The 20,278-nt window shown below is 38.2% G+C and overlaps 2 protein-coding genes across 3 annotated transcripts; both read right to left on the bottom strand.

Moving 5' to 3' along the window:
• Positions 1-6,330: 6,330 nt before the first annotated feature.
• On the bottom strand, positions 6,331-13,368 carry lrrc69 (leucine rich repeat containing 69). Of its 2 annotated transcripts, none has more exons than XM_036566257.1 (8): positions 13,095-13,368; positions 11,472-11,598; positions 11,138-11,210; positions 10,858-11,053; positions 10,586-10,657; positions 8,908-9,009; positions 8,081-8,260; positions 6,331-7,073 (listed from the first exon to the last, which is right to left on the bottom strand). In XM_036566257.1, the coding sequence occupies exons 1-8, from the start codon at positions 13,269-13,271 to the stop codon at positions 6,966-6,968; spliced, it is 1,035 nt and encodes a 344-aa protein (XP_036422150.1). In that variant the 5' UTR covers positions 13,272-13,368; the 3' UTR covers positions 6,331-6,965. The 2 variants fall into 2 exon arrangements, with proteins under 2 accessions (XP_036422150.1, XP_036422152.1); XM_036566259.1 differs by having other exon boundaries at positions 11,138-11,207.
• A 70-nt stretch (positions 13,369-13,438) lies between these two features.
• otud6b (OTU deubiquitinase 6B) lies at positions 13,439-18,773 on the bottom strand. Its single transcript, XM_036566260.1, has 7 exons — positions 18,517-18,773; positions 16,939-17,090; positions 16,701-16,799; positions 16,181-16,493; positions 15,879-15,940; positions 13,932-14,038; positions 13,439-13,848 (listed from the first exon to the last, which is right to left on the bottom strand). The coding sequence occupies exons 1-7, from the start codon at positions 18,584-18,586 to the stop codon at positions 13,764-13,766; spliced, it is 888 nt and encodes a 295-aa protein (XP_036422153.1). The 5' UTR covers positions 18,587-18,773; the 3' UTR covers positions 13,439-13,763.
• Between the last annotated feature and the right edge of the window lie 1,505 nt (positions 18,774-20,278).

Raw genomic sequence — 20,278 nt, 5'->3', positions numbered from 1 at the left:
TGAAGTAAGAGTGGAGCTTGATTTTCTCCTCTCTTTCAAGGATGAAAGCTTTAAGTGCTGTTTATCTGACAGTGCAGGTGGTGGTTAGGAGTCCCACTTTCTCTGCATCTTTTAACCATTTTTTCTTTTAACCATCTCCTCAGAAATACCACCTGAAAAATGAATAGCTTGTACTTTGACAGGAAAGTAAATAAATGAAAGGTGCACAGTACTGTATAACAGATATACTAGGTTCCTAACTGGTTTCCAAATTACACCTTTACATATTTACATTACAAAAATGTTTATTTAAAGAACCATCACTTGAAATGTTCTTTAGGGACCATATTCAGTTCTTCTATAGTGTCGCTCCCACTAACGTTTTGTTTTGCCATTGTTTACTGTGTGTGTGCCTTTATCCGTTAATCAGGAATGACTAAAAATGACTGTAACTGTTTTTGGTACTGCATGAATGGTGTCTTACGGACACAACAAAGCTATGATACAGCACTTATGTAAACACATCAAACAGAGCAGGGCTAAAGGTTTTCCATCCATGGTGCACTTTGAACAATTACTGACTGGGGCTGTAATGTCATTTGTGCTCGCTGTGATAAATGTCAAACAGACTCTGTCATTCATATTTTCCATGGTGGGGCTGATAGCATTTTGACTTTTATCCTCAGATGTTTCACCGGCTGTAGCTAAGGGGATTCTACTCATGTGCGTTTGGCTTCATGGCCCTTTGTTATTGTTTTGAGGCTGACGGGAGAGGCACAGTGCCCTCTAGTGGCAGCTCCAGGGGCCCGGTCGAGGAGAGAGGCAGAAGGGAATTGATTGTGCAGCCATCATGCTGACAAAGCCATGGTGCCGTGCCAGCAGCTCAATAGGAGATCCTTCATTCAGCATAAGATGTGAGACAATAGATTCCTCTGATTGGAGAGTGCTCCTCACAGTTAGACAGGGCTGCTCTGCGTGCCACTGAGTAGCTGTTTTTCTCCCTCTCAGACACAGGCCTTTAATACACCAATCAATGATCCTCATTTTAATATATCCACTCCACACGGACTTGGAGAGCTGTAACTTTCTAGAACTGAAGTCATCTCAGGGCATTTTGGAGACTTCAGTGCCTCTACTTAACAAAGAGGTTCTCTCAGAACAAATTAGAGAACAATGAACTGGAAAAAACAATAAAATAAACTGGAAAAATAATGGAATAATGAAATGTTAACTTTAGAACAGTGAACATTTATGTATAGACTTATTAAAGGGCTTATGTATTATTTTTTTCCTACTGTCATGATGTTTGTGTTTTTATGCAGCAAAAATAGTCATAATTCATTGCACGACCATTTGCCAATTCAGCATCCCTTTAAACAGGCTGTTTTTGTTACTGTGCCTTTAGATTTAGATACAGTACTTTCCAAAGTCCTAGGCGCCCAAGCACAATGGGCCTCATTGACCAACCATTCTTAAGAAGAAATTTCTTCTTAAAACCCACTTGCGCAGTTTTTACAAAGAGGTTTTTACCAAGACCATATATCATTAGAATTAAAGAACAAACACACGTACAATAAAAAGTAACAAGAATTTCTTGTTTTTAAAAACAGCAGTCGGTACCTTGTCAGCTAGTACAAAGTCTAGCTCCAGATTCCTGCAATGCGTCCAGCTATCACAGCGTTATTTAGTTGAATTCCGTCATCAGCACACTTTATTTCATTTAATGAAACACTGATGAGCCAAACTTGATACTGGATGATAACCACCAATAACACTGGCCTTCCTTAAAGAGAGGAGAGGAAATGGATAAACAAATGCGAAAATCAATCATATTTTTATTGTAATAATAAGTTTCAAATACTTACTGACAAGAAAAATAGGCTTTTAAATCAAAATTTCCTCAGGTGCCTAAAACTTTTGCACAGTGTGTAAAACACCTCTGTTCTGACTGCTCTTCTGTATTCTGCTTCATGCAAATTGCATAAGAAAATTAAGCAATTTCTTTAAAATGCTCTAAGTAAACAACAGCCAAGTAAGTCTAAACAACCTTCAATCATGATCGTGCAAACACTGCAAGAAAAGTCAATGAATCTCAACTTCCATATTTATAACATCCATTATCAATGGCAGAGAAGAACAAAGAAGCTAAGATGCAGAAAGCAAACAATGGCGGCACATCAGGCTCTCAGCACACCTTCAAAGCTCAAGCCCTAATTAAGCAAAGCCAAACGGTCTCAAGGACGTGGTGAGTGGGGCAGCAGGGTGGGTTTATCAGAGAGTCCTCGCTCGCTGCCTCAGGCAGTAATTACAAAGCAGTGCCATTCAGATTACGTTCGTGTTGCATGTGGCGTGATAAATTTATTTTTTACTCAGTCAAGGTCTGGAGATAATCAAGGCCATGAGGTGAACTGTATCTCCTTTATTAAGACAGTTTGTGATTATTATATGTTAATATATTACTCAAACATGAGGCACGCAGGATATACACATAATTACCTAATAATTCTGGACATCAGGCTTCTATCACCCATATTTACTGTCTGAGACAAACAACTAGCAAATTATTACCGCTGTTGTGCTTTGGGTATTAGGAAAGCATGTTCTAAATATTTTATTTTTTATTTTATTTTATTACTTATGCATTACTTCTACTTTATTTATTCATTCAATCGGGTATTTTATTCATTTTAATGTATTTCAATTATATTAATTTATTTATCCATTCATGCATTAATTCATATATTTATTTATTTTTATTTTACTACTTATGTATTTTCATTGTATTTTCTTTCTAATTATTTATTTATTCATGCATTTTATTAATTTACATTTTTTTGTATCTATTGTATGAACTCAATCATTTATTTCACTTCATTTTATTTCACCACCATCCTGCTACCTGTATGCTAACTGCAGTTAAGCGTACCTTTGGAGGAGATCAGTCCTCACACCAATTAAACATATTCCTGCTCAGCATGACTACGACACCCAGATAACTATTCCCAAATGGCCCTGAGCCTCAACTAATGGCAGCTATTAGCAATCATTTGTCTAAAATATGGATCTGAAACCTCCTCTCTCGACCGTAGTCGCCAAAGGCCCCTGCAAGCACCGGCCTTGAAGTTGATAGGGGCCTAAATAGTGTAACAAAGGAGAGGTGTAATGAACAGCCGGAGCGTTCCAATAGATCATCCTGAGTGAATTTGCCAACATCATGCTGCCCATTTTGAGCTCAGTAAATTAAAATGTATGCACAGCTACTTTATCACTCCACGCTTTCCCCATGAGGTAGAGCAGAGATACTCACCAACGGCTATAAAGCCGTTCAGTAATTATATTAGCGCACACTTCCTAATTAACATATGGCATACATGTTCAGAATGTACTACTGCATCGCTCTCCATACTTCTTCCACATTTTTCCCCCCACTGTGTGGTACCCTTTCCTATAACAGCTATTCTACGTTGCCATTAATGTCAATCAAAACATGTATTCTTTATTCAGGCAGAGTCGATCCCGTACGGGGGATCACAGTCGCTCGGCTCTTTGCAGTATTCCTGGAACACTGGTGTATGAAAACAACAGTGGTGCGTATGAGGCCAGCAAAACAATGAGAGAGCGCTGAGCTCTGAGCGCACTGAGCTCTGTATTAATAAAGAGGTCTGATACAGAAGAGAGGCATCCATACACGCACGCACGCACTGACACCAGACAGAGCCTGAGGCAGCCCTGCTGCTGCAGGACCAAACATCTGCTCTCTGGAATAATACACATTTCATTTCGCTCCATCTCATGTACACTCCTGCTCATAAGTTTACACACCCCTGGCTGAATCTGAAAGATATTTAACATTTCAAAAAATAGTGATCATACCGAACATGTTTATATAGTTAGGCTCAGATTTATCATTACAGAAATCTGTATGCATCATATTAATCAGAATAATAAGTTTGCATACCGTTAGTTCTTAATATTGTGGGTTGATATTAGGGTGAATGAGCATGAATGACAGCTTGTAACCTTTTGTGATAGTTGTGAATGAGTGCTTTCATTTTCTTATATATATTTATAAGGAAACACACACTCACAGTGGTGGGCAGTAACAAAGTACTCCATTACATTTCACAGTGAAATATCCTAATCCACCACTTTCTGCAAGATACTGTGTAGTAAAAACTAGACTTCCCATAATATGAAAGAATATACTGCACTTTCTCAATTATATCAAACCAATCATAGTCTGATTGGTTTGATATAATCCTCTAAACACCAATGTCCAGTCATTGCTTAGCAACCATAAGTAGGCCCAGGTAACTCTGACAAGCTTTCAGAATGAAAGAAAATGAATCCTAAAATGAATAAGCAAAAGGAGAAATGCTGGTTTGTTAGAATATCTTACAATATATTTACTATTGATACTTAAATGCATTTAAAAGCAAGTACTTGTAATATAACTCAAGATAAAATATAATGTTTATTTATTTATTACTGTTTTCTACACTTTAAAGTAATATTCAAAACTATAGTTCATATTCCAGTCAGAAATATTTGCCCTCCCATATTACAACACACCTGATTGGCTGAAATGCATTAATAAAGACAGACATTCCACTAATTAACTTTTAAGAAACACATAGTAATGAAGATGATATAACGATTGTAGGTCCAACACCACTGAAGTCATACATGAAAACTAGAAAACTACTTGTTTCAAAAATAGTGAATTAAATTGTTTATTTTTTTTGACATATAATTTATACATAAGCATCAGATTGAATATTTGCATTTGCCTTAGATTAAAAACCAAGATGTGTCCAAACTTTTGACTTGTAGTGTATATACAGACTGATACATGAGAAAAGCAAGCAAAGGAAAAGGAAGAAAGAGTCAGAGAGAGATGGAGAGAGATGGAGAGTGAGAGAGAAAGAGAGAGAGAGAGAGAGAGAGCGCGAGAGAGCGCGCGCGCGAGAGAGAGAGACAGAGTAGTGAAGAAAGAAAGATGCGGTCATATGCAGAAGTTTGTGTGCCCTGGTCAAACTGCATGTTTTGTTGATTTTCTAATTGAAAATAAGTTACACATCCTGTACAGACAACACACAATTTACTGCATAATTACTGTTTATCTGCTGAATTTAACATATTAGAAAAAAAACTTAAAATGTGACCTGTGCAAAACTTTTGGCACATTTTATATTTTATGTTTTTTTTCCCCCAATGTTAAACTCAGTAAATAAGTAGAAAATGTGCACTAAATTGCAGAAAATTGCCATATTTAAGTTGGTTCCCAAATGGTAATACGACATACAACTTTTGCGTACGACTGTACATAGAGAGAGGGAGAGACGTGACTGCAAACGTGATTAAGCAGTGACCTGCCCACACATCTCAGGCCAGATATCATAAGGCCAGAGACCTCAAGACTTTAGAGCTTCCTCAGGCACGAAAAGCCGGAGCATTTTAACACAGAATACCAACCACAGCACCACTTACTGCAAGCAAGAATACATTTCTGTACAACATGAACGCATTTCACACTGCAAAACTTTTCTATTCTGAGCTAAAAAGGGTAGTTAGTAAAGTTAGCAATTTAACACAGTAAGAATTAACCTCACTAAATATTAATAAACAAAAAACTGTATTTTAATCACAACACTAGAAAAGATTAACGCAACACAGCATTTCTACAACAGCCTTTTCTTTGGCATGTCTGTATAACCATGTTCCAGAACAGTAGCTGATTGTGACTGAAGGCTGTGTAATAAAGGACTGGACCTTATGTCTTTTTTCCACTGGACATCCTCACAGCTGCCATTAGTTTCCTAAGTGCACTTTTCCCTGTACTTCTAAATTGATTGAAACAAAATGTCACAATTATGCCCTGTAGCTCAAGCTTTAATTATTCATCAATTAGCATTTTTTCCCTTCCCTTTTTTTTCTAAACTGATTTTTCATTCAGTTTGCAGAGATGTATGGTTCCCCTGCTGTTAACCAGTCCAAAGTCATTAGTTTCTGGCTTTGCAATTAAACCTGCTGCATTATTCATCAGGCCCTACTCTGTAGATTGTGCTCTGAGCTTAGAAGGCCTGCATGGGAAATTAACTCAGAGAAATGAAGTTTTCTCTCAGGTTTCAACAGATGCCATTGGCCAGAGCTGAGGGTAAGGACAGAGAGCACTGTGCTCGACAGAATGAGGGGAGCGTAAAGCCCAACTGTAGACAGGTAATAAAACGCACCGGCAGCTGTAGCTCTGATTTAAAAAGGCTTTGGTACTAAAGGTGCACTTTTCATGTAAAACATGGACTGAGGTAATACATAATTAATGAAATGCAATTTCAGCAGGTATCACTGTAATATAAGCTACATTTAATTAGTGACATAAGCCAAAAAAAGTTCATACATTCATTAAACATGCAGCTACAAGTCAAAAATGACTCCACCCTTGATGAAGACTGAAGGAAAAAGTAATATATCGTCTGAGAATTTTCCAGCCATGTGGTCAATTTTGTATTTTATTAAAGGTTCAATGGTCTCCAAATCATACATTTCCTCAAACTAGTCACATGTTTGGCACCACTGTTTTAAAAAAACAATGTTGCTAAGCATTTTTCTACATTGTCATTTTCCAACATCATGCACCACTGATCAAAGCTGCCAAAATAGCACACTTTCCCAAATGAAACTGCCATTTAAACTTGCTAAAGACTTAAGCAGGGAACTTTATTTAAGTTTAGAGGTATAAAATTTCCATATATTGCTATGTAAAAAAAGGATCCTCTTATGTGAGTTATCTGTCAATTTCAGCAAAGGATGTATTATCTGCTTTAATATGAGTGATTTTCAGTGGCACAGACTACATTTCTTTAGCATGCACAGCCAGTCATTGATCAAACACTGCCATCTGGTGGTACACTGACAAAGTAACTACAAATGATGAGAATATATGACAAAGATGACAGTAAGAGTGATAGAGCACCTTTTACGGATGGTTATACTCTAGCAACGCCATAGTACGAGTGTCCACTCTTGTTGAAGCAGGAGTATGAGCACAACAGGACTCGCACTGGAACATTCTGTGAGTTTTTCATCTTCATGTCCTACAAAAGACAGAATAGAACAATGTAATCAATTATGTTATACTGTAAATCCAATGGTTTAGGGTTTAAACTCATTTCTGTTAAAAGTGTCACAGTGTTCAGTTACAATGTCGCCGTATCTGAGAACAGACTAATGAAAGCTTGACTGTAATATCAAATAAACAGCGTTTAAAGCCTAAATACAATAAGATTATTTCTGTAAATCTGTTCTCTTTAAAGGAGGATTTTCTGCATAATTAAATCGTTAAGATGTCAACAAAGTCATTCTGAATTGTCTGATGTAAAAATGCTCCATTCTAGAGTTGGAATATTTCTCCATGGTGCTGATAGGAATCTGACGTCTGAGGGGTTTGAGGCTACATCACAAAAAGCTACTGCAAAAAATGGTCATGAATGTGCTGCTTGATGCCTACACACTGTTTTACACAAATTCTGAGATAAAGTTTTAGTCTATTTTTTAAATACATACATGGCAGGAAGCCAAAATATTTCCTAATTATTTTTGATTTACCACTGTTTTACCATTATCAACATAAAAACTCAGAAGGTGTGTAGGTTCACTTATACAACTTAAATAGAGTGTTTTCTCTCCTGTATGTTGCTTTTTCACTATTTAATTTTTTTTTATCTTATCACTTTACATTTTCAGTTGGATTTAATGTTGTTGAAGGTCTTTAAAATATATGACTTGAAAGGTGCATTTAAATAACATTCTACTATTTTTAGTGAACAGCTCAACCAAATACTGAGATGTGTTTACAAAGTGTTATAGAAAGTCTACACTGTAACATTTGGATTTACATGCACATGAATTTACAGCCCACAAAAACACATTTCTCAAAAACAAAGGCTCTCAGGACATTCTATGGGGGTTGGGTTACTCCTTCTGTGTGCTATTACTGCACAATGCTGAAACAGGTAAACATTCACTGAACGTAGCGCAGTAAAAACAGTCAGCGGCAGATGGCCGAGTCAGAGGTCAGGGAGACTGAGAGTCAGGCATGTACCTTTCGGAGGTTGATGAACTGCACACACTCCAGCCAGGTGGTATGGAAGGGCTGGAAGCACACAGCACACCTGCCCCAGCGAGACAGCATGGTCTGCAGATCAGGGTAAAGCAGCAGAGCTCTGGACACCACAGACGACTTATTCAAGTCTTCTTTCAGAATAAGCCTGGCGGCAAGCTCCTACACAAACAACACTGTTATAACAAGGCTGCACGAAATGGAACAAGTATTAGTATTGTGTTTATTTATCTATGTATCTTAACTGCAATGTGCCTTGCAAAATATATAAAAACTTATTTTGACCTAACTATGAAACAGCAAAAAGATTTATTGTTGAGAATTTGAACAGCACTACAACATGGCTGACACACTATATGTAGTACACTATTTAAGTAATGTGGAGCGGTTTCTGTCGCTCTTCTTGATTCATCATAAGAGCCACAGAAACTCTAATGTGGAACTATAACTGGTGAAGATGCAAACAGCACACACTGTGACAGGTTAGAGGGCTCGCATACTGCAGTATTCTGCTGTATCAGTATTTCAAAGGCCAACATCGACAAAAAACTCCCATACTGCACTTTTTCATAAGAAGAAAACAAAACAATAATGGAAATCACACACATCATCACACACATCATCTAAACCGCTTATCCTTCTGGGTCACAGCAGGATGCTGGAGCCTATCCCAGCTGTCATTGGCCAGAAGGCAGGATACACCCTGGACAGATCACCAGGCCATCGCAGGGCAGACAGACATACACATTATAATGGAAATCAGATTTAGCCAAAACTATACACAAAGTATTGTCAAAGTACTAAATTACCTTCAATGAAAAGACTTCCTTCTCTTGAGTGGACTCAAACAGCTCATTCTTCACTAAGTTGTTTCCCTCAAAAAACAGCTCTTCCAGTGCAAGAAACTGAAACTGAGAGAGAGTACAAAAGTTGGAACTCCTTAAACTGTTATGCTGCTGTTATTTAAGCAATAGAACACGAGAGGGAACGTGTTATCGTGGAATAACATCACGGCTGTGATTTGCTCGTGTAGATCATCACAGCCGTGATGTTATTCACGATAACGTTGCTATTAATAATTGCTTTTATACAACAGTTAAATAAATAAAGTAAGAAATACATAAATTGGGCCGTGAACGTGTCATTTAATATGTTTTAATGTTAGCAGTTCCCTCCTCCAAATTATAGTTCCTTAATAAGCAGATTGTTGCCACGTCAGAGTGACGAGCTCCGCCCACTCGCTGCACAGCTGACAGTTCATTCTCCAGCTCCTTACACAGACCAACTGACAGTTTGGGAATTTAGTGTAGTCTCATCTTCAGAGTTTGACCAAATCAGCTGTCGGTCAAATGTGATCTTAAGAGTATCCATTTTCTGTTTCTGCGCAAAGTAAGAAGTAAAAACGTTCAAATGGCCTGAGCGTCCCCTACAGCTGTCAAAGTTGTTGCTTAGCAATGGCGTCTCAGCGGAGTGATACAGTGGTTGTGGAAAACCCGTGATGTTATGGCAAAGTAACAGCACAGTTAGAATGCTTCTCAACCAATCAGCTTGCATGGCCAGAACTAACTGTTGTATAATATTATTTAACAAACCACAAAGTAACTTTGACTGACATATTTAGATCTTGTTCACACCTGGTATTAATATTCATCTAGAGCCCATGTGTCAAACGTCAGGCCCGTGGCACAATCCTATTCGGCCCGCAAAATTATTTGCATTTTCTATTAATACTAGCCCATTTCACCATGAGCTGCACTAGTTTCCAGCATTCACTGCAACGTAACATGTGCCCCCAACAACAACCTATGGGGCAGCAACACAAAAAAGGATGCCAGGTGTCTAGTTCAAGCGAATGGGCAGTTTGAGAAAACCTACTTTACACTGGGGACATTTAAAAAGGTTTAACAGTTATCTGCAGCTAATTTAGTTTATTGTTTTATATAAAACAATTTGTTTTCATTTAAAATTATAAGTATTCAGTGCCTATTTTTTGCCATTGTAGTTTGGCATGTTTTCAATCAACAATGACCAGTTGGGGTCATGGCAAAATGTTAAGTAAAAATAAAATAAAAACACAGACGGCCACCAGATTTTCCGTGATTTTTGAAAATGTGGCCCTTTCAATGATTGACTTTGACAACCCTGATCTAGAGTGATCCGATGTGCCTTGTGACTAGATTTCATGATGACTCAGTTGATTAGGTGGTCCTTCAATGTTGTCGAAACACATCAGGGCACTATCAAGTTCACAGTACAAATGTGACGCAATTGCCTAGAATTGCAGCTCACCTAGACTGCAGCCTGGGTTTTATAATGAAGCTACAATGTGATCATGTGTGTTTCAGACCAGCTCTGAAAATGCTTTGAGTGAACAGATCACATAAACATTAGATCCCATTCACATCTGCACTAAGTACTGTCCTCTTATGACTGGATCACCAAAGACAGATGTTAATGCCAGATGTGAACAGGGCAAAAGTGACTTACTTCAAATGGAAACATAGACAAGCGATTGCCAGCGACATCTAAGATCTTCAAGCTTTCCCATCCGAGAATACCCTTCAGAAAAACATAAAATATTCTTATTTATTCCTACGTGCAGCAGTTCATACTCCTTACTGCTTACTCAAACATGGGATGTGAAATAATGATTGAACATTGACAGACATTGTTGCAAATCAGAAAGAGGATAAACATTAATTTAGATATTTACTGTGTTACACAACTTCGGTTGTAGCAGAAAGCCACCTGTAACCGACCTCAGGTAAGTCTGTCAGACTGTTCCTCGCCAAGCTCAGTTTCCTTAATTGTGTTAAATTATAAAGTTGCTGTGGAATTTCAGTCAGCTTGTTATTGGCCACATTAATCTCAGTCAAATTCCTCAGCAGTCCCAGTTCAGCAGGAATCTCTTCAAGCTGATTGCCCATAAGACTGATCACTTCCAAATTAGAAAGTCTGTAAAATAAAATAAATAAATAAATAAATAAATAAATAAATGTGAACACACATCACTACATCAAAACAGAGCAGACAGTTCACCTCTGTATGGCTGGAGGAATGAGCTTGATTCTGTTGTGATTCAGATTGAGAACTGTAAGGTTTGGAAGGCCTTCTGAAAAAATAATAAATGACAAAAAATTAACAATCATTATCATAATTATCAGAGTAGTATTAGTATTATTTAACTAATTATATTAAAAGTAAATATAAAAATAAAAAGTACATGCACAAAGAAGCAAGCAAGCAAATACATAATAAATAAATACATACAATGAGGACACCATTCTTCAGTGTGAGACAACACTAATATTAAGTGAATCAATTCGCTATTTAATGAAGAATTAACCTTAAATCCTAAAAGGCTCTAACTCACCTAAAACCTCTGGATGTAATCTGGAAATTCTGTTTCCAAACAAGTAGAGTTTTTTTAGACTGTTCAGATGCTTCAGCACAGGAGGGATCTCCTCAAAAACGTTATTCCCCAGATTAAGTTCTGTTAACTAAAGCCAGAAAAGCCACATTTGGATCGACACTGGACATATCAACACTACTGAAAATGTAACCAGTACACATTAAAGGCGTTTTCCTTCCTTAAAGTTTGATGTTATTTGTTGTGTTTTAGATATTCTGTCTCACTGGATTATATGACATATATCGTGTTCATATTTTCCTTTATCAACATCCTTTACCTACATTACCCAGCATGCATAACTCAAAGTGGGAATCCCTGTGGTGGAACTGTAGCTTAGATATTGACCTACCTTTATTTAGCACAAAATGGACACCGCAGACAAGTTTTTTACTCTTACAGCAAAATAAAAGAACCCAAACTGAAGTAGCTAACGTTAGGTAGCTACCTTCCAGCTAACTTCATCTTATAGCTGGTCCTTCTCCTCATGTAAAAGGTCCTTCCTATGGTTCATTTATTCGTTCTCTCCTTTGTAATGATTATTTGAAGACTATAGTTAAATGGCTACAATGAGCTTCCTAGCAGTGGCTCAGAGCCCACCCCCAAAAATTTATCCCAAAGCTGTTGCAGTTTTCCAAACGTTCCTCACACCTTCAGTATACATCATCAGAAGGGAATTTTCCAAGTCTTTAAACCAGAAAGTCTCACTTTAGAGACTGCTGTATATGACTTTTATGACTTAATCTCATGTTTGTGACTTAGCATCTCAGAATTATGTATTAATATCTCATAATTATGACTTAGCATCTCAGTATCTCAATTTTAACTCACCATCTCATCACAATGAGATCCTATCTCACAAATTACTTAGCATCTCATAATTACGACTTAGTATCTCACAATAATGACTGTCATAATTATGACTTGGTATTTCATAAATATTAGTATATTAGTGTTACTATCTTATTAGTATTACTGACTTAGCATATTACAGTTATGACTTGCTTGCTCATAATTATGACTTAGCATTTCATAATTATGACAACTTCTTACTATATAACTATGACTTAGTAGCTCATAACGACTTACTATGTCAAATTATGACTTTCTAATAATTATGCGAAAATTTCCTTACGAACTCTAAATGATTATTATAAGATATTAAGTCATTATTATGGAAAGCTTTCTCATTATGACTTACTAAAAGGCTACAGGCCTATATTTTTCTCCAGTGGCTGTAACAGGTTTCCACAGCTGTAGGGTGAGAGTCACCATGTTTACTACATATGTGGAGCTGGGTAAATTTTAATTTTGGCTGGAGTGCCCCTTTAACTTAACATACCTGAAAGCAGTGCTAGCAGCCTTCTCCAACTTCCCTGAGAGGTACGTTCGCCATTAGACACACATTTAAGTTGTGTAATGAAATCTTCAAAGGAATTTCCACTAGTATATTAACACAATAATGCTAAAATAGGATTTAAAAAAAATGTTTAAGGCTTTTCAAAGTGAAATGTTGCTTTATTGACATGGACTAAAGTAAGTGTGGCTAATCCTGTAGTTTTAGCTAACCTAACGGACAACACTCACCTGTTGCAGTGACTGTAGTTCAGTAGGCAGACTGGCGAGGCGGTTGTTGTTTAAATGTAGTGCCAACATGCAGGTTAACTTTCCAAACGCTTTAGAAAGAGTTCTTATATTTCTAGAGCTCAGGTGAACAGATTTAGCATTCCCTTTCGAGGCCCTGATAACCAAATCGTTTGCCATTAATGTCTTAAACTCGACTCAAACTCCTGAACAGAGCTCGGCTGATCAGCGTTTCCATAGAAACGTCACTGATTTTCAACACAAGCGACTCTTTACTGACCTCTAGTGTCGCTAAAACAAAGTACATCATGAGCCTCTCACAACAAAGAAACTCGAAGACTAAAACATGTATTAAAAATTCATTTTTTATTTCGACAGCTTTAACATGTAGTCTGTTTCCGCTCCAAGCTAATGAGTTCTCGCTTTATATGCAGCTATTACGGAGTGCTAAGAGTCTTATACACACACTGATGTGATTATTGTGAATAACTGCCATGTTTTCACCGACTTTCTTGGACCCTTTGTTGCCCTGAAAGTCGTCTCCTCTTGTAGATTCAGTATCTAGTTGGTCAATACTGGAAGTGAAGGAAGCCAAGGTTTAGTTTTGACCTCTGTCCAAACTGACACAAGGTCCAGCATAGGTGCTCTGTCCTACAGTAATCTGTGATCTATTCATTCTTGCTCTTCACTTGCTGCGTCTTTCAGTGGCTCCACAGAGTTGTAGTGCTCCCCCAGCCCATACGCATGTCTCATGTAACTGAAAAGGAAAAAACAGAGTGAATTAATACACGCTTCAACCGCAAAAAAAGAAAATAAAGAAAGAATTTTTTATGTATTTACATCAGGGTGACTGGCGGTTTGTCATACTCTTCACCAATAACTACTGCAGGAGAATCCGCTTGAATAACCTCTATTGGTAACTGGAGGATGTGTGTCAGGGCCCTTAACTGTGATGGAGGAAAACAAGGAGACGATGAGAACAAATCTGTATCAAAAGAATCAACTGACACCAACAAATTAAAAAGACTGGTTCACCAAAAATCTAATTTACAGAATCTCCCCTTTTCCTTTTAGGCCAAGACATACTTGGTGTCGGAAGTTCAATTCTTTAGTTCTGACTGGAATCCTATTTTTCGCATAAATGAAATTCCTTTTATCCTTGGTGTACATGGATGTGAGGGATTTTTGAGTTTATAAAAAGTGTTTAAGCACTTGTTTATAAAAAGTGTTTAAGCACTTGTTAGGACTGTGAGAGTGTGGGTATGTATCATATCTTTGGGGGACGGTCTTATGACGTTAACATTCTTCCCTGACATCTTGGAAACAGCACGTTAGAACATCACCAATGTGTTAAACTGAGAAATATATACACTATGTTTCCAAAAGTTGGTAGACACCTGCTCATCCAGCATTTCTTCTGAAATCTTCTGAATCAGTAGAGAGTTTGTCCCTCTTTGCTGCAGTAACTGTCTCTACTATTCTAAGAAGGCTTTACACAAGTTACTGGAACACTGCCAAAGAATTTATTCCATTCAGCCACAGGGCATTAGTGAGGTCAGGTACTGATGTTGGATGATTAGTCCTGGATCACTCCGACTCATCCCAAAGGTACTGGATGGAGCTCCATCACTCCAGAGAATGCAGTTTCTCTGCTCCACAGCCCAATGCTGAGGGGTGTTGTTATACCCCTCTAGTCGACACTTGGCATTCAGCTCGTGCTCCTGCTCCAGAGCATCACATTCTACTGGAAATACTTTTCTGTGGAAATTATACAAGCTGCATGTGTGCAACTCAACATTGCTGTCAGTGAGGGGTGCACCTTAAAGTAACTGAATTCACTAAATATAAAGAGCACCAGGATACTTTTGCACAGTGAACTTAGTTTCATGTGGTATTCAACAAAAAGTTAGACAAGGGAAAAACTGTGCAAATTAGATTTCTGAACCACTGAACCAATCCTGTAACCTTTAATTACGAAACGTCATGCACATAAACAATTTTTATTTTCAAACAACTAAAATAATTAGTTGCTCTCTGGCTCCCCCTGTCTTCTGCCCAGCAAAGCAGTATTACCTACTTATTTACTGACTCACTAGATGGTACCTATATTTACTTTATTTGCTCGGTATACTGCCTGCTTGTCATTATTATTATTATATTTATTTTCTCTTGTTTTTGTGTGGCTTGTCCTGTCTTTTATCTTATTTGTCTGTTTCATGTACTATCTGTGTGTTGTTAATAAAAAAAATATATTTGCTATTAATCATATTTATCTTCTTTGCTGTAATTTGATTTTTTTCCTGTTGTTATAGCTATAGCTATAACTTTATATAGTTATAACAAAATAAGCTTCATCAGAATGTATTATTTTACTTTTATTAATTCAATAACATTATTTTCATCATGTGCATGCAGGACTCACATGAACCTGAGCGTATAAAATCACCACTACAAACCCTCTAAGAGTGTAAGTATTACTCTGTATTTAGTTGTCATACGCCAATGAATATAAGTATATAAAAGGACGTAGTGATTGTAGTCCTAGTTCAAATACTTGTATCTGAGGGTCTACAGCAAGGGTTTTCAGTTCCAGTCCTAATGGGCTGCTGTATAGCAGTTTAGTGATTTCCCTGCTTAAACACATCTGGTTCAACTCATTTTTTATTTTGATGTTTAGTGGGCTTGACTGTGCTTGACACCGGCCCTCCAGGACCAGAATTAAAGAAACCAGGTCTACAGTGTATATCTGGAGTACAAACCAGTTGTTCAAGAGGCAGCTGTACCTACCTCTAACTGTCCACCCCAAGCTGCTGTTTCTGCAATATCACTGCAGTACTTCTCAAATTCATCTGTGTGTAGGAAAACAAAGGTTTTACAAATTAAACCAGGTCAAGTCAGACTATTTATTTAACTAATCTTCTTTATTTCTTTATTATTTCATGTTTTATGTCAACACAATATCATACAGGACTCAATAATCTGTTAATAAAAGTGTTTTTCTTACACTCAGAAGCTCAATGACATCAAGCTAGCACCTTAGCTGTGTTTAGTGCATGTAGTTTATCTAACACGATTATTAAATTGCTAACCTGCAGTGTACATGTCCCCAGTGTTTGGGTTGGTGAGGAAAGGCAGGAAATCATCCGAGTGGCTCCTCATATACTGGGCCGTTTGAGCACGGAGCTCCCTGATCCCGAGGGCTCGTCCACGCTCTACCAGCTGGTCTTCTACAGCACGGTACATGCAGTGGCCATCTGAAGACATCTCCTTGATCTGCAGCTGCTTCTCTGCCAGCTTCTGTCTCAGTTTCAGACCCTCTTGGTGTCTAGATCCTAACAGGTTCTCCACCTCTGCCTCAGCAATGCGGTTCTCTCTCTCCTTCTCCAGAGCAGCCCTCTTGTCCTGGGAAGGAAAGGGGGGGGGGGAAGAAAATTCACACAATAAGACAGCTAGAGGTCAAGCCATGTCAACAGACCAGACCTAGAAAGAACAGAGACTCTGTCTTCTGAAGTTACTGGTTAATGCCAATATGTAGTAAAAGGTAACAAGCGCAGCCTAACAGCATATGTGTAGTAGCAGAACTCAAAAACCACAAAACATTCGACTCACCCGCCTCTTCTGAGCCTTAGACACTCGCGCCTGCTTGCTGTCTGCTTGCTCTCCACCAGCCAGATTTATGGAATCAACAGCATCGACAACCTCATCAACCTTGATATAATTAATTAAACAATTTTTTTTTATCACCAAAGCAATCAAATCAAATTAAATACAGGCCAAAAATACAAAGTGTTCAAAATAACTAAATCAAACCACAAAAATCAACCCCATACAAATTCTCATAAATCACCTTCTCTGCAGGGTTCGAGTTCTGTTGCTGTTTGAGCTCATTCTCATGTTTTTGAGTCAGCTCAGCCTCTAATCTGGCAATGTCTTCAGTCAGCTGCTTCCTCCTTTTTTTGTCATTTTTAGGCACGGCATTTTTCATACTCTGTATTTTAGCTAGAGAGAGAGGAAACAAGTCATTGAAACAAGTTATTCACTAGGTCATTAGGTCACTGGTTCACGATCCTTCCCACTGTCCTGTATATTTTAGTGTTGTCTCATCAGCTCATTACCAAGTCCATGCTGAGCTGAATTTAGAGTGTTACGAGTAGAGAAAACCTTAAAGCTGTGCAAGGCAGTGTGATCCCAGGCACAGAACTGGGACCACCACATTAGCTAATGTGGCATACGGTGCATAATGGGCCCATATCAAAAACTGAATTTTCTGCATTGTTTTGAAAGAAAAAAAAAAACTTTTCTGTAGTATATAAACACTCAAAGTTTCAAAATGTACTGTTCATGGTACATTTACTATGCACAACAGCACAAACTAGCAGTTCGTATACACACAGTTTGTATATACACCGATTGGGCATAACATTATGACCACCTCCTTGTTTCTATGCTCATTGTCCATTTTATCAGCTCCACTTACTATATAGGTGCACTTTGTAGCTCTACAGTTACAGACTGTAGTCCATCTGTTTCTCTGCATACTTTGTTAGCCCCCTTTTACTCTGTTCTTCAGTGATCAAGACCCCCATGGACCCTCACAGAGCAGGTACTATTTGGGTGGTGGATCATTCCCAGCACTGCAGTAACACTGATGTGGTGGTGGTGTGTTAGTGTGTGTTGTGCTGGTACGAGTGAATCAGACACAGCAGTGCTGCTGAAGTTTTTAAACACTGTGTCCACTCACTGTCCACTCTATTACACACTCCTACCTTGTCAGTCCACCTTGTAGTTGTAAAGTCAGAGACGATAGCTCATCTGCTGCTGCACAGTTTGTGTTGGTCATCCTCTAGTCCTTCATCAGTGGTCACAGGACGCTGTTGGCTGGATATTTTTGGTTGGTGGACTATTCTCAGTCCAGCAGTGACACTGAGGTGTTTAAAAACTCCAGCAGCACTGCTGTGTCTGATCCACTTAGACCAGCGCAACACACACTAACACACCACCACATCAGTGTTACTGCAGTGCTGAGAATGATCCACCGCCCTTTAGTAAAAAGTGTTCTATATGATACCACCTGACTTGTAACAATAACATAACCATTATGGTCGTTTTTTAAAATAAATAAAATTTTTAAATAATCTTATAGAACAGGTCTTTCTGTTCCATCTCAGGCACCAGAATGTAACTGCTGCACCATTTAAGGTGGAACGTGAAAACAGGAACAAGAAGCTGACTGGCTTCAACTTCGTAACAACATAAATTAAATATATACGATATGGGCCCTTTAACACTGCACAGCAGAGTACAGTCTGAGCAGCCAGCTGGCAGACTTCACCTAAACGGACAGGACAGTCAGGGATGATGTGTGTCACATCACAAAGCTAACAGGTCCATGGAAGCCCATGAAGATGCAGCGTCAGTGTCCAACCTTGCAGCTCTTTCTTTTCCTTGCGATGCTGTTTGGCTAACAGCTCCTCCGCCGTCTCTGCTTCCTCCATGTTCGACCCGGCGGGCTCTGTTCACACCACACAAGGCCGCGCTGCACTCTTACTGTCAGTGTGCTGCTGCAGGGTCTGTCATTGCGAGGTAAAGGTGAAAAACCCACAGCTGTAACGAATGACGATCAGAACCGCGCCATGCGGAGAAACGGATCAGTGTGAGCTCACACATTGTGAGATGTCGCTACTTTTTCAAATTAAAAGTCCTATTCAAATTAAACTTTAAAATTCTTCTTACAATTTAGATTCAAATTAAAAGTTGTTTGAAACTTTACGACTGATTCAGTTTGCGGGTCTGATTCAACATGTCTGAATTAAACGAATTCATGCCTGAATTCACAAACACTTAAATAACGTCGCAAATGCAGAATTTTAGAGAGTACTGCTGCCTTAAAGTCCTCGGAGGTTCCTATACTTACGACTTCGGAGGTCGTAAGTACGACTTGATTTGTGTTGAAGTTTGTTTTTGGTTTACGTTTATTTTTCTGTTATTAAAGAGAGTCTGTGTACATACACTATATCTGTATTTCCATGTGTGGATAGTTTCAGCCTGCAGTGTTAATGTTGTGGTTGATGAATAACAGGAACGCGGTCAGTTTATCAGCGGCTATCATTGGTTTTTGTTGACACGCCCCAACTCGGAAACTCGGGGCTCATTGAAAAATCCGAGTTTCCCACTAGTAAATACGACATTGTGAGGCCGTTCATGTACATCCATCTCGTAAATACGATTTCCGACACGACTTGAAGGCAGCATATACCCTGCCTGTGCGTTTCCACCTACCAAGCGTGGAAGAGAAACGTTATGTTGCACCGTTCGGAGTCCCAAATAAGGCTTTACAATTTTTAAAATCTTTTTAAGACCCTATGAACTAAAGAACAAAATTCGTATGTCTATGGAAAGTTATTATATTTTAGACTTATGTTTGACTGTTTGCTTTCAAATAATAATCACTTAAAACCTTGTATCTCCATTTTTGCTGCTTTTCAGTTTTTGTACAGTCTTACCGAAGTTTAATCCTTGACATTTTTCCAAAGTCCTCTATTTGTAAACTCAAAACTCTTGCCCTTCACCCCTAAATCTATTTCAATGTAATGTTGTATAATTTAGCACTCATTCATAATTTCTCAGATGATATACTCCAAAAAAGTAAAAAGAGAAGACTACAATTTGAAATTTAACTAGAAAAATTTTAGGATTTAATAGAAAATGCACTTTTCATAATTACAGGAACATAAAGGGAATTGAGACAATCGAGTTCCTTCTCGACGTGTATAAATCATGGTTGGTCTCTGACAACAGTCAGTTAACTGCATGGCCTCTTTAAATGTGTCCAAGCTGCTATAATTGTGTATATTCTGGTCTTTTTTTTAGCATGCCCCAAAGATTGGAAGTTTCATGGTGAGAAGTGCCATCTCTTCTCCAAAGATACTCTGAACTGGACTAGCGTTGAGACAGTCATGTTTCTGTGAAGGGTATTTGCCGATTGTATACAGTGAAAATGAGCAGTTTCATACCACTTCTTTGGTGTTCATAAGTCTTTGCACATGTTCTCATGTTCTACTAAAATCTACAAAACACATCAACTAGATTCATTATGTCTTAAAAGAATTCTTGATGAAATGGTCAACATCAAAAATGGACATAAACCGAGACAGGTTCTGGATTGGCCTGACAGATGAAAAGAACGA

This window comes from Colossoma macropomum, unplaced genomic scaffold (assembly GCF_904425465.1).
Source record: "Colossoma macropomum unplaced genomic scaffold, Colossoma_macropomum, whole genome shotgun sequence".
In the NCBI taxonomy this organism is placed as follows: domain Eukaryota; kingdom Metazoa; phylum Chordata; class Actinopteri; order Characiformes; family Serrasalmidae; genus Colossoma; species Colossoma macropomum.
Note: the sequence above shows the minus strand (reverse complement) of the source record. Positions and strands in the feature narration are given on the sequence as shown.

Bases quoted from the DNA above. Each gene is read 5' to 3' on its own strand.
- lrrc69 (XM_036566257.1), bottom strand. From the start codon at position 13,271: ATGGCAAACGATTTGGTTATCAGGGCCTCGAAAGGGAATGCTAAATCT. The intron at 11,054-11,137 runs GTGAACTGTCTG...TTTATTTTACAG, and splicing joins ATTCCTCCAGCCATACAGAG to ACTTTCTAATTTGGAAGTGA. The intron at 9,010-10,585 runs GTAAGTCACTTT...ACTCTCTCTCAG, and splicing joins TGTCTATGTTTCCATTTGAA to TTTCAGTTTCTTGCACTGGA.
- otud6b (XM_036566260.1), bottom strand. From the start codon at position 18,586: ATGGAGGAAGCAGAGACGGCGGAGGAGCTGTTAGCCAAACAGCATCGC. The intron at 16,800-16,938 runs GTGATTTATGAG...AATTATATCAAG, and splicing joins ACTCGAACCCTGCAGAGAAG to GTTGATGAGGTTGTCGATGC. The intron at 15,941-16,180 runs GTTAGCAATTTA...TCCTACACACAG, and splicing joins TGGGGACATGTACACTGCAG to ATGAATTTGAGAAGTACTGC.